Consider the following 12948-nt stretch of genomic DNA (forward strand, 5'->3'; position numbering starts at 1 on the left):
CATGAAATGCACATAGAGATCCTCCGCACATATGTCATTTGGAGAAATTGGAGGTTGGGGACAGTATTTCTCTAATATGCTCATGTCAAAAATGGGGAGAAGTGATAAGGAGGACAATGAAGATATATCAATTCAGCGATCCAACATGGATAAAAATAGAGAAAAATAGCCAAGAAGATCAAACTTAAGATCAAATTAGTATGATATCTACAGTGAAATTAAGTTATGCATTTGAAGTGATAAGTTCACCTTCACATCAAGCTAGATAAAAATGAGACCCAAAAGGTCAGGAGCAGTGAACTGACCAATTATTTGTATATAAACATGCATGTATCAAAGACAGAATGGTCTCAGAATCCTGAGACACATAGGAAAGTAAAAAGTATTAATTTTTATGGACTCTGGTGTCCCTTTAATTAAACCATCAATTCGTGGTAATGTGTTTTTGCTTCTCTGTTCCTGTATTTCCAATGATGATTATCTTTGATGACATATCTGGACATTATCTTGAAGGACTCTCTCAAAAAAATCTGTCTTCTTACACCCCTGTGGCCAAAACCAGAAAAGCAGAAAGCAACCCTGGGGTTTTTCAGTCTTGGGCTAAATAATTGTGATTCTGATTAGAAAAGAAAATAAGTCCTATTAAGCAGTAATCTGTTTATCACTGAGTGTGGTGACTCAGGTGGAAAGCCTGAAGGATCAAGTGCCATAGAACTCTCAAGAGGTGGATGAAAGGATCCCTGCAAATGTCTCTAGATTATTAGAGTGACATATTCAGTCAGAATGTCAACAACAATGCAAATATACAAGCACAGTAACTCAAAATATATATGTTACACACCATGGGTTTTACCACCACATGACTTAGATCTTAACGGAAATATCACTTAATATGCTGCTCTCTTGGCTTCTTATCGTTTGGTTTTTACAGATGCCAACTTTCACCTGGATCATTGCAAATGATCTCTGCCCAAATGACACAAAATGCCTAATACACTCTGATGGAACTGTTGTCATTGGTGCATTTTTTCCTATTTTACATAATTCACTTGTACATTCAACAACAGATTGGAAATACTTTCCTATGGACTCAGATAATTATTTTGGGTAAGTGCTTTGTATTAACTAATATTACATATTCTTGTCTCCTGATTTTAATATGTATTCTAACATTTTCCCAAGTATTTCTCATCATGAGGCTTGACATATTCCATACCAAGTTCTCTAATTTTTTTCCTTAGTGCCTTTTTCTGTCCTCTCAAGTGAGAAGAAAAATGTGTCATTGAATAGTTTTATGTTTAATATTTGATTGCTGCAGTTCGTTCTCCTTTCCCCATGCTGCCTGTCATTCCTCAGACTCAGAGCATATACCATGCCAGTTCCGTATTAGAAAGGGAATTGGCAGTAGCCTGACACAACTGTTCAGAGAATTGGGGAATGCCAGTAGTGATTATGTTAGAGCAGATAATGCCTTTGAAGTTTTTGACTTTGGAAGGCCTGCAAAGCTTCTAGGGTGATCTGTGTTGCTTGTGTCAGCTAATTCTGATTTGAGTTCAATAATGGCAGAATATGAAATTTACCTATCTTCACTGTTATTTTGTATCATTAACATTTTGTATAGTATTGAAACCTAATATTTTCACATCATTTGATTTCAGATTAAAACATATTTAAACCATATGTTTCCTTTATACATCACTTGACCTTGAGGATTTATTCATAAAATAACATTCATTGAGATTATGTGCACTGATAACTCTTCCGTAGTTTTTAGTCTGCATGAACAGCAGATCTAGATAGACAGTTTATTTCAATTTCCTTGGTGAACTCAGAGATAACCATGTGCAATACTTTTTCAAAGAAATATAGGGTATTTTGTATCATGCTGAAATTCCTATCACTGTAGTATACACATAAATTAAAGAACTGAAATGGAAAACCAAAGCATGTATTCAACCCTGAACTCAACATGGGGGAATAAACATGGGTAATGTGTGTCCAGCTTGTGGTTAGTTGCATTGAAAATTGCTGAAAGACTAAGTAGATTCTTAGGAATGATACATTGCTACTCTTTGCTAAAAATTTGGTATGGTGATAATGTGTTAGTTAGGTCAAGACAGTGCAGAAGAGATATAATTCAGAAATGAAACATTTTTAGGTAAAGAAAACATCTTTGTATATTTTGTCATAAGATTTAATAGTGACCAGAGTAATTGAAAAGTTCACAGCTCGGGGAAATATTTCATATGCATATTTCAAGGATACATTTTTTTTTTGGTTTTGCTAGAAATAACACTGTATTTGATTTCTCTTTTCTTTTCTTGTGCAGTATCTCAATGCCAGGCACCACTTTGCACTATGCCCCATGTCTCTTCAGACAGTATAGAGATAGCAATCTGACTGCAAAAACACATGTGAAATAAACAGATGTAAGTGCCAAGCTCATCAAAAACAAACAGTCGCAAACGGCTTGTCAGATTATTTAACATGATATAAAATAAGGAAATAGAATTTTCAGATTTTTTTATTTACCAAGTATGATAAATACAGTTATTTGCCTTATTTAACTTATTTTAACAATATTTAGTTTTATACAATTAGGGTATATGTACAGAGATACATTAATATCTACTAATCTTCGTTCAAACCAGGGACTAAACCTATATAATACAGTGAAGGAGTGCATAGCCGTTTGACATGACTATTTCTGACAGTGGTCAGTGCATTTTCTGCACACTATGAGTCATTGTGCACAAGCACAAGCATAATGATTCCAATGAACACAAATGATGATGTGCTTTAGCGTGGCTAGAAATATATACATCAACATTGCTGTTTCAATTTACCTGTGTGTAATTGAATTTATTTTCTGATTTTTTTATAAATTCATTTTGCAATAATTTAATGCAAGAAGTGGTTATTGTTCTTATTTTATGTGTTTTTTAATTATTTGGAAGCATAATCAACAGTAAGACAAGCATTGGAACTTCAAGCTAAAGTGTTTTACACATAAAACAAAGTCTAAATATTTGATTTATTTTTATATAGTGGTATTTTAAAGCTGTAACTTTTTTCAGTGAAATATTGCTAGTTATGTTACCAGTTTCATGAATATTGGGTAAATATTAAACCACCAAAATATCCTAATTACAAAAGTATATTGGTTTTGGTTTAAGATCATGTAAATTCACAAAATAACATTCCAATAGGACAGTGGAAGTGAATATACATGCTAATAAACAAAAAAAGCAAGTTCTTTATATAAATATGACATTAATATTTGATACATTGTGAACATCCTTGTACCCTCCCTTTAGTCCTCCTTCTTACTTGCTTTGACAAAATCTATACTTCACAACTCATGTCCACATATAAGTGGGAACATGGAATGTTCATCTTTCTGGGCCAGGGAAACCATACTAGGGACAAGTTTTTCTAGTTCCAAATTCTGTTCTGTCATTTTTTTAATCATTTTATTTGATTACATTTTCAGATGATCTCCCCCTTCTTGGTTACTGCTCTACCAACACCCCATTCCATCCCCAATCATCCCCTCAACTTTGAGTCTATGAGGGTGCTCATCTAGCCATTCACCCATGCCCACCTCACACCTCTAGCATCACCCTATGCTGCAACATGAAGCCTCCCTCCCTTCTTTATCTCTGTACCCCATTTTATAGTGTTATTTGGTTATCTGGAGTCTAACTTGTTGTATTCTTTTTTAAACAATTTTTTATTAAATATTTTGAATATCAGTCTTCTATATGATGTAGGGTTGAGAAAGGTCTTTTCACAATCTGTGGGTTGCCGTTTGTCCTATTAATATTATCCTTTGCCTTACAGAACCTTTTCCATTTGGTAAGGTTCAATTTGTCAATTTTTGATCTTGAAGCATTAGCCATTGGTGTACTGTTCATGAAATTTTTCTCTGTGTCAGTGTGTTCAAGGTACTTTCTTAATTATATCAGTTATGTGGAAGACATAGAGTTGGTGAAAATAGTTTTTGCCTTCTGAAGACTACAGTTTGGATATATTGATGTTTCCTTTGTCTTACAAGACCTTTTTATTTTCATGAGTTTCCTTTTATTAACTGTGATAGTGTACAGTGACAGTGTTATTGGTGTTCTGTTCAGAACGTTGTTTACTGTTTCAATGCATTCAAGGCTATGACCAACTTTCTCTCCTAATAGATTCAGTGGTTCTGGTTTCATGTAAATATATTTGATCCAACTGAACTTGAGTTTTGTGAAATATGCTAGATGTACATTTTTTTGCATTCTATAATTACGGGAATCTAGTGAGATTTCACCATTTGTTTTGAAAATACTTTCTGTTTACAATTGTGTACTTTTGAAATCTTTATCTGGAATCAGGTGTCCTTAGATGTATGTATATAAGTCAGGGTATTCCATTCAATTCTATTACCCAACCTGTCCTTTTTAGCTAATGCAATGTGTTTTTTTTTTTATTATTGCTTTATAGTACAGATTGAAATCATGGCGAGTGATACAATTGGGATTTTCTTTTATTGTACAGAATTTTTTTAATCTAACTGGGTTTTTATTTCTACATATGAAGTTGAGTATTCTTCTAAATCTTGTAAAGTATTCTGTTGGAATTTTGCTAAAGATTACATTGAAACTTGAGATTGCTTTTGGCTTAACAGCCATTTTCATTATGTTAACCCTACTGATATAACAGCACATGATGTCCTTCTGTCTTCTTATATCTTTTTCAATTTCTGTCTTGAAATAATTAATGTTTTTATTATAAATGTTTTCGATCACTTGGTAAGTTTTAACACACATTTTTTAATATAATTAGTGGCTTTAGTTAAAAGTGTTATATTCCTAAATTTTTCTTCAACCTGTTAATTGTTGCAATATAAGATGTTTAGTGACACATACATACATGTGTGTGTGTGTGTGTGTGTGTGTGTGTGTGTGTATTAGGTTTTTTTTAATCCTGCAACTTTGGAGCATGAGTTTCATGATAGAATTTTTGGTTACGTGTCTATATCATCATGACATCTGCAATTAGTGATATTTTGATTGCTTCCTTTTCAATTTGTAATCCCTTAAAATCCTCTACTGTATGACTGTTTTATCTCCAACTGTACATTAATTGTTGAATTAATCTAGAGATAGTGTACAGCTTTATCTTGTTCCTGATTTTTGAGGAATTTCTTTCTTGGATACAGGCTTAGTGTAAACTGCCTTTATTATATGTATATCCTTTGTATCTCTGATCTGTACAAGAGTTTTATCATGAAAAGGTGCTCAATTTTGTCAAATGACCTTACAGCATCTAATGTCATGATCCTGTACTTTGATTTAGATTTTTCATTATGTGGATTGCCTTGAGAGATTTTTGTATATTGAACAATGGCTGCATCTCATAGACTATACGTGGTTGATCATAGTGCATCCACTATTTTTAGTGTTCCTACAATTCCTTTTCAGGTACTTATTGAGTATTTATGCATCTATGGTCAGGAGGGAAATTTGTCTATAATTGATATTTTTATTCTTTGTGGTTTTAGTCATTAAAGTGTCACTGGCATTTTAAATGAATTGTGTAATGTTTCTTCTGGATATGTTTCAAGGAGGATTAGCATTAGTTCTTCCTAAAGAGTCTGGTTGAATCCTGCTCTAAACCACCTGGCCTTCAGTTTTTGTGTTTGTTTTAGTGGGGTGATTTTAATGACTTCTTCAATTTCCTTCAAGTCTATAGGACAATTTATGTTGCTTATCTAATTTTGATTGAACTCGGATAAGTAGTATTTATGAGGGAAATTGTCCCTTTCTTTTACCACTGGGTGGAATATGAATCTTTAAAGTAAAAACATAATTATATGGATCTCTTTGGTAAATGTTGTTTGCCTCTTTTTGTTTCTGACATTGGTGATTTGGGTATTTTCTTTGTGTCTTTTAGGCAGTGTGAATAAATGTTTTCCTATCATATGGTTTTTCTTAGAGAATCAACTCTTGTTTAATGTATTCTTTGTTTTGTTCTTTTTGTTTCTGTTTTAATAAATTAAGCAATGAGTTTGAGTATTTCCTGCCATTCAGTCCTTGTGCATTTGTTTGCGTCTTTTCCCTAGAGCATACAGATGTGCTGTTAAGTTAAATGGAGGAGATCTCTGCAGTATTTTTGATGCAAATAGTGTTTAAAGCTTCCTCTTAGCAAAATTTTATTGAGTACTATAAATTTGAGTGTGATGTACATTCATTTTCACTCATTTGTACAAAGTATTTAATTTCTTACTTTATTTATGCATTGATTTGTTACTCATTCATTAGAGAGTTGTTCATTTTCCATAAGTTTGTAAGCTGTATGTTGTTCCTGGCATTGTTGATATCCTACTATATTTAGTATTTGTCTGATCATATATACTGATTTATTTCAATTTTTTTATGTATTTAGACATGCTTTGAGAAAAAGTCTGTAGTAATTTTCTAAGAGTGTTCTATCAAGTGCACAGAAGAAATTATTTTCCTTTGTGTTTGTGTGAAATACATTTAGTTTTCTGTTATATACATTCGGTTCATATTGCCTAAAACCTCTATGATGTCAATGGTTAGTTTTTGTCAGGAATGAACAGACCATTGGTGAGAGTGGGATATTGAAGTATCAGTCTACAAGTGTGTGAGGGATGGTGCGTAATTTAACCTTTACTAATGTTGCTTTTCAAGTCTTGGTACCCTTGAATTTAAGGTATAGTTTTTAAGAAATGAAATATAATATTGGTAGATTTTCTTTGATAAGAATGAAGTCCACTTCCCCATCTTTTTATGTTAGTTTTGACTCTATTTTGTTAGACATTAACATGTCTACTTAGCTACCTTCTTGGATAATTGTTTGAAAATTGCTTCTAGGCCTTTACTCTGAGATATTGTCTATCCTTGATGTTGAGGAGTGTTTGTGTTATGCAGCAAAGTAGACATCTTGTTTTTTTTCAGCATTTGGGTTGGTGGTTATTTGACAAGGAATTGAGTACAATAATAATGAGAGATATCAATAATTAATGATTGTTAACTCTTGTAATTTTGTTGTAGGTATTGATGGTGGTGGTGGTGATGGGTGCGTTTTTGCTTTCCTCCTTTTATTATGCTGGTATGAGATTACTTAATGCCTGAAGTTTCAGGAGTACATCTGACTTCTTTGGGTTAGAGATTTTCTACTTGTACATTTTTGTTCTTTGTGTTTCTCATGGAGTATCTTGTTTCTTCTTCCATGGTGATTAGAAGTTTTGCTGGGTATAATACTCTTCATGGATATCTGTGGTCTCTTAGAATATACTTAAACCAAGCCAGGCCCATTTGAGTTTTAAAGTCTCTTTTGAGAACTCTCATACAATTGTGTTAGGCATGACTTTATATATTACTTGACATTTTTTCCTTGCAGTTTTAATCTTTTTTTAGTTTTTGTTTCCTTTGCTTTTTTTATTTAGTGTTTTGATTGGTATATAGCAGGAAGGTTTCCTTTCCTTGTCTTTTTCTATTCTGTAAACTACTTGAAGTGTAAGCATCACTTTCTTTAGGATAGAAAATTTTTATTTTAAGAATTTGATAAAATATATCCTGAAGTTTTGACTTGGGCATTTTAAACTCCTATTATTTCTGTCGGTTTAATATTTGGTCTTTTTATATTGTCCCAGATTTCCTGGGTGTTTTTTGTCTGGATTTTTTTTTATATTTAACATCTTCTTTGAAGGATTTTATTTTATCTATGTTGTCTTCTACGAATAAGATTCTTTCTTCTGTCTCTTGTATTCTGTTTGCCAATGGTAGTATCTGTAATTCCTGTTCACTTAGATTATCCATTACAAGAATTCCCTCATTTTATACACTCTTTGTTGCTTTTATGTTGATTTTCTGGATTAAATAGACTCATTCATTTCCTTATGTATTTCTATCTCCTTTAATTTCTTGACATATTTTTTACTGGGTTTATAAATTCCCTTCCATTTTAGTTTTTTTCTTTTTCAAATTCTTTAAGGGACTTAATCATTTTCTCTTTATGAACCTCTGTCATCTTCACAAAGTTGTTGTAAAGGTCATTTGCTGTGACTCGTTTGTCTTGGGATATTTAGGGTTTATAAATACATACTATAAAGAGATTGAAGGGAACTAGTGCTGTCATGGTGCTTGGACTATTACTCACTGTGTCTATACTGATACCTAGACATCTGGATTTGTACCAATTATACATATAGGTACGAACTTCTGGGTTTGTCTTCCTTGGACTTTCTATTTCTTTTTATTTTTCTTCCTTGGTTTCTGGATCATCTTTGGTCTTCTGGACAGAGTGTCATGTGCCTAACTTAAATCACTGCTATTGTCTCTGTTCTAGTTGGCTCTTGTACTTCTGATGGCCTCAATGACTTCTGATTCATGCAAGCAGGACAGTTGGTATCTTATCTGGTTTAAAGTAAGATGGCCAACCACCCGAATTGATAGAAGGTTTCTGTCAGAAATGTGGACCATGACATGGTGACAACTAAAGCAACGGTGATGGGGGATTTACTGTCTTTGGATAGGCAGGGTGGAAAAGCTATCTTACCTGGGGTTCAGGAAACTAGTCTGACATCTAGTTGGGTAGAAGTTTTCTTCCAGAAGTATGGGCTTCAATATGGAGATAAAGAGAGAAGGGAAGATTGGGGTTAAATTGTTTTCCTCCTTTCCTTTTAGAAAAAGACAAATTTAAATCTAATATACATAAAATATAAAGAAATATATATATATTCTGATTAATTTACAACAATGCATATAAGCCTTATCTTTCTGTAAAAAGTAATGTAATTGACCGCAAATTTTCAAGAAATGTGTTGTCATGAAGAAAACACTAAAAAACAGAAAGTATATGTTTAACTTACTCTTTTTTTATCTTAATTGATCTATCCATTTGGATACCTATACTGATCTATATTTCAAATAATCTAGTAAATTATAAAATATTCACATTTGTGTCTGAAAAATCATATTCTTCATATGCTCCATTACCTGTTTTCACTCAATATTAAAATTTCACAAAGAACGAAGTATGCATTTTCTTAAAAAGTTAAGCAAATTACAAATAAACTTAAAGTTTTGATATTTTTACTTATTTAGATGATGATGAATGATAATCCAGCAGAATATAAGGTTTGCAATGATGAAATTATGACATTTAACAATTATTTTCTTTTTAAAGAAATCTTTCCTTTCTTTTATAATTGTATATATGTATGACATATGACTTTTTCCTAAGCAGGAATTTATATATAATTTCAAGGACTGACTGGTTTATTTTCCCTATCCATATAGTGCTCTGTATTTGAGATTTGCATTCTTTACTTTTATTTCTGACACATCATAAATAATAATTTCATAATCTACAATGTCCTTTAAAATTTTGATCCGTAGATATTGTAATTCTCTCAATTTTTTCTTTTTTACTTAACCAATTTATTATTACTTTTATATGCAAAATGGTGACTCCATTCCCGCCCCCACCTTGCAGATATTTTCACCACATTTGCCCTCCTCTTTGCCTATGAGAGAGTGTCCCCCTGGTATCTTCCCTCCATGGGGCAACAAGACATTGTAGGATTAGGTACATCTTCTACCATGAGGGTAGACTGGGCAGTCCTCTGCTACTCATGTGCTGTATGAACAGAGCAACTCATATATGCTCTTCTGTTTGTGGGTATGACTCTGGAAGTTATGAGGGTTCCAGGTTAGTTGAAATTATTGGTCTTCCTAATAGATGGCCTTCTCATCCATTCCTTCAGTCCTTCCCATAACACTTCACTAAGGTTTCACAAATTTATTCAAGTCCTTAGTTGTGAGTATCTCCATCTGTCTGATTCAATTGCTGGATCAGAGTCTCTGAAAAGATGGTCATACTGGGCTTTTTTCTTCAAGCACAACATAGCATCACTATTAGGGCCAGGGATTGTTGCCTATCAATGGAATGGACATTAAGTTGGGCAAGTCATTGGTTGTCCTTTACTTCAGTCTCTGTTCCAATATTATCCTGAAAATTATTTTGAGTTACAACTCTACAGTCTAGGTTGTTACCTTCCAGAGTCTCATTCATGGTCCCCTATCTAGAAACAAGAAGTTATGAGTATTTTAGACTGCTGTATTTAAATTACAGTTACATGGATTCTGTTAAACCAGAAACAGATGCTATGTCCACATCATTTCCTTGGATATTGCCAGAGAAATGGACATATTACTTCTTTTGTAGGTCCACCTGCCATAAACATACTTAGCTCTTGGTATTGGTTTTAATGATCTATAGTACTATCAGCTCTACAGGAGATTCACTCTCCTCTACACTATTACCAGTACATGCCAACAGATCCATTGAAATTTATCATTCTATCTCTGGAAAAATGATTGCTCTTTGTGTTTAAGTAATGCAATTGGCCTGTGAATAATGAAATTGAGCAATTATTCTCAACATATTTTGACCAGTGGAGTTTTCCTTTTATTACAGAACTGTCTTTTTGTTTCTGTCATACTCACAAAAAGTCGATTGAAAAAACACAACTGAGAAAGAGCCTACTCTGGATGGTACCAATTCTTGGTATATGGTCTGGGACTATGCAACCTGTACAAACCATGGAAAGCAAGCTAGAATGCATAATTATGTGTGCTATCTGCATCAATTCCTGCCTCCATGTTATTCCTTTGAGTACTTGATTATATGTTCCTCAGACATTAAGGGAAACCTATCAAAGGTCTTCTCAGGGAACCAGCTCAGAATGATAGACCATGACACTGGTCGGGTGGGGTTCCTTAATGCCCCTGTCCCACTGGTCCTAGTTACTTCCCATTTTGGGGCAGATGTTGTGTTCAATGCACCTCTGATCCAATGATCCTGGGAGTGTTAGAGCACCTTGGAGTGGATCTTCCACTGAGTGTTGTGGGACTGGCTAAGGAGTTGGCACCCAAGGTCTGTGCTAGGCACTGCCCCAGACTGGATACAAACTTAATAATTTCTAAGAATATTTGAGACTTTACAGTGGATTTATTCTACACTTTCATTTCCATTGTGGTAGGATCTTTGTATATCCAGGGATGCTGAGATCCCAAAATACAGCACATACTGGTTTGGAATTACAGATATGCCTGCTTCTTCTTTATGATAATATTGTAGCAATGTAGTGGGACACTTAAATATGCGGGTGGTATAAACAATGACATAGACACTTTTTTAATATTTTAAAGCTTAGGTATTTTCTTCATTTACATTTCAAGTCCCCCTTACCCTCCCGCCCCACTCTCCTAACACCCACTCCCACTTCTTGGCCCTGGTGTTCCCCTGGGCTGAGGCATATAAAGTTTGCACAACCAATAGACCTCTCTTTCCACTAATTGCCACCTAGGCCATCTTCTGATACATATGCAGCTAGAAACAAGAGCTCCGGGAGGTACTGGTTAGTACATATTGTTGTTCCACCTATAGGTTTGCAGATCCTTTTAGCTCCTTGGGTACTTTCTCTAGCTCCTCCGTTGGGGGCCATGTGATCCATCCAATAGCTAATTGTGAGCATCAACTTCTGTGTTTGCTAGGTCCTAGCATAGTCTCACAAGAGACACCTATATCAGGGTCCTTTCAGCAAAATCTTGCTAGTGTATGCAATGGTGTCTGTGTTTGGAGGCTGATTATGGGATGGATCCCCGGATATGGAAGTATCTAGATGGTCCATCCTTTCATCTCACCTCCAAACATTCTCTCTGTAACTCCTTCCATGGGTGTTTTGCTCCCAATTCTAAGAAGGGGCAAAGTGTCCACACTTTGGTCTTTGTTCTTCTTGAGTTTCATGTGTTTCACAAATTGTATCTTATATCTTGGGTATTCTAAGTATCTGGGCTAATATCCACTTATAAGTGAGTACATATCATGTGAGTTCTTTTGTGATTGGGTTACTTCACTCAGGATGATGCCCTCCAGATCCATCCATTTGCCTAGGAATTTCATAAATTCATTCTTTTTAATAGCTGAGTAATATTCCACTGTGTACCCCATTTTCTGTATCCATTCCTCTGTTGAGGGGCATCTGGGTTGTTTCCAGTTTCTGGCTATTATAAATAAGGCTGCATTTTCTGTATCCATTCCTCTGTTGAGGGGCATCTGGGTTCTTTCCAGTTTCTGGCTATTATAAATAAGGCTGCTATGAACATAGTAGAGCATGTGTCCTTCTGTGCCGGTTGGAACCTCTTCTGGATATATGCCCAGGAGAGGTATTGCAGGATCCTCCAACCATACTATGTCCAATTTTCTGAGGAACCGCCAAACTGATTTCCAGAGTGGTTGTACAAGCTTACAATCCCACCAACAATGGAGGAGTGTTCCTCTTCCTCCACATCCTCGTCAGCATCTGCTATCACCTGAATTTTTTATCTTAACCATTCTGACTGGTGTGAGATGGAATCTCAGGGTTATTTTTTTTTTTTTTTGACAGACATGAATTCTTTATTATGTGATCATGATACATGGCACTGCCAAGGGAATCAAACACCGCCCATTGTCAGTCAAGAAGATTTCACGTAACTGTAGCTGAGTGCTCTGCTCTATATCCTCTTTTTTTAATATTTTTATTACATATTTTCCTCAATTACATTTCCAATGCTATCCCAAAAGTCCCCCATAGCGCCCCCCCACTTCCCTACCCACCCATTCCCATTCTTTTGACCCTGGCATTCCCCTATATTGGGGCATATAAAGTTTGCAAGTCCAATGGGCCTCTCTTTCCATTGATGGCCGACTAGGTCATCTTTCGATACATATGCAGCTAGAGACAAGAGCTTCGGGGTTCTGGTTAGTACATCATGTTGTTCCAACAATAGGGTTGCAGATCCCTTTAGCTCCTTGGGTACTTTCTCTAGCTTCTCCATTGGGAGCCCTGTGATACATCCAATAGCTGACTGTGAACATCCACTACTGTGTTTG

At 34.8% G+C, this 12948-nt stretch overlaps 1 protein-coding gene across 4 annotated transcripts in view; it reads left to right on the forward strand.

Moving 5' to 3' along the window:
* Positions 1-846: 846 nt before the first annotated feature.
* Positions 847-12948, forward strand: part of LOC147002685 (vomeronasal type-2 receptor 116-like) — a 43666-nt gene continuing 31564 nt past the window's right edge. For all 4 annotated transcript variants that reach the window (XM_085842956.1, XM_085842955.1, XM_085842957.1 and 1 more), the window contains exon 1: positions 847-1107. In XM_085842956.1, coding sequence (XP_085699082.1) covers positions 893-1107 — 215 coding nt within the window. In that variant the 5' untranslated portion in view covers positions 847-892. The remainder of the gene's footprint in view (positions 1108-12948) is intronic.

Source organism: Mus caroli, unplaced genomic scaffold (genome assembly GCF_978045245.1).
Source record: "Mus caroli unplaced genomic scaffold, Mus_caroli_1 scaffold_9, whole genome shotgun sequence".
Classification (NCBI taxonomy): Eukaryota; Metazoa; Chordata; class Mammalia; order Rodentia; family Muridae; genus Mus; species Mus caroli.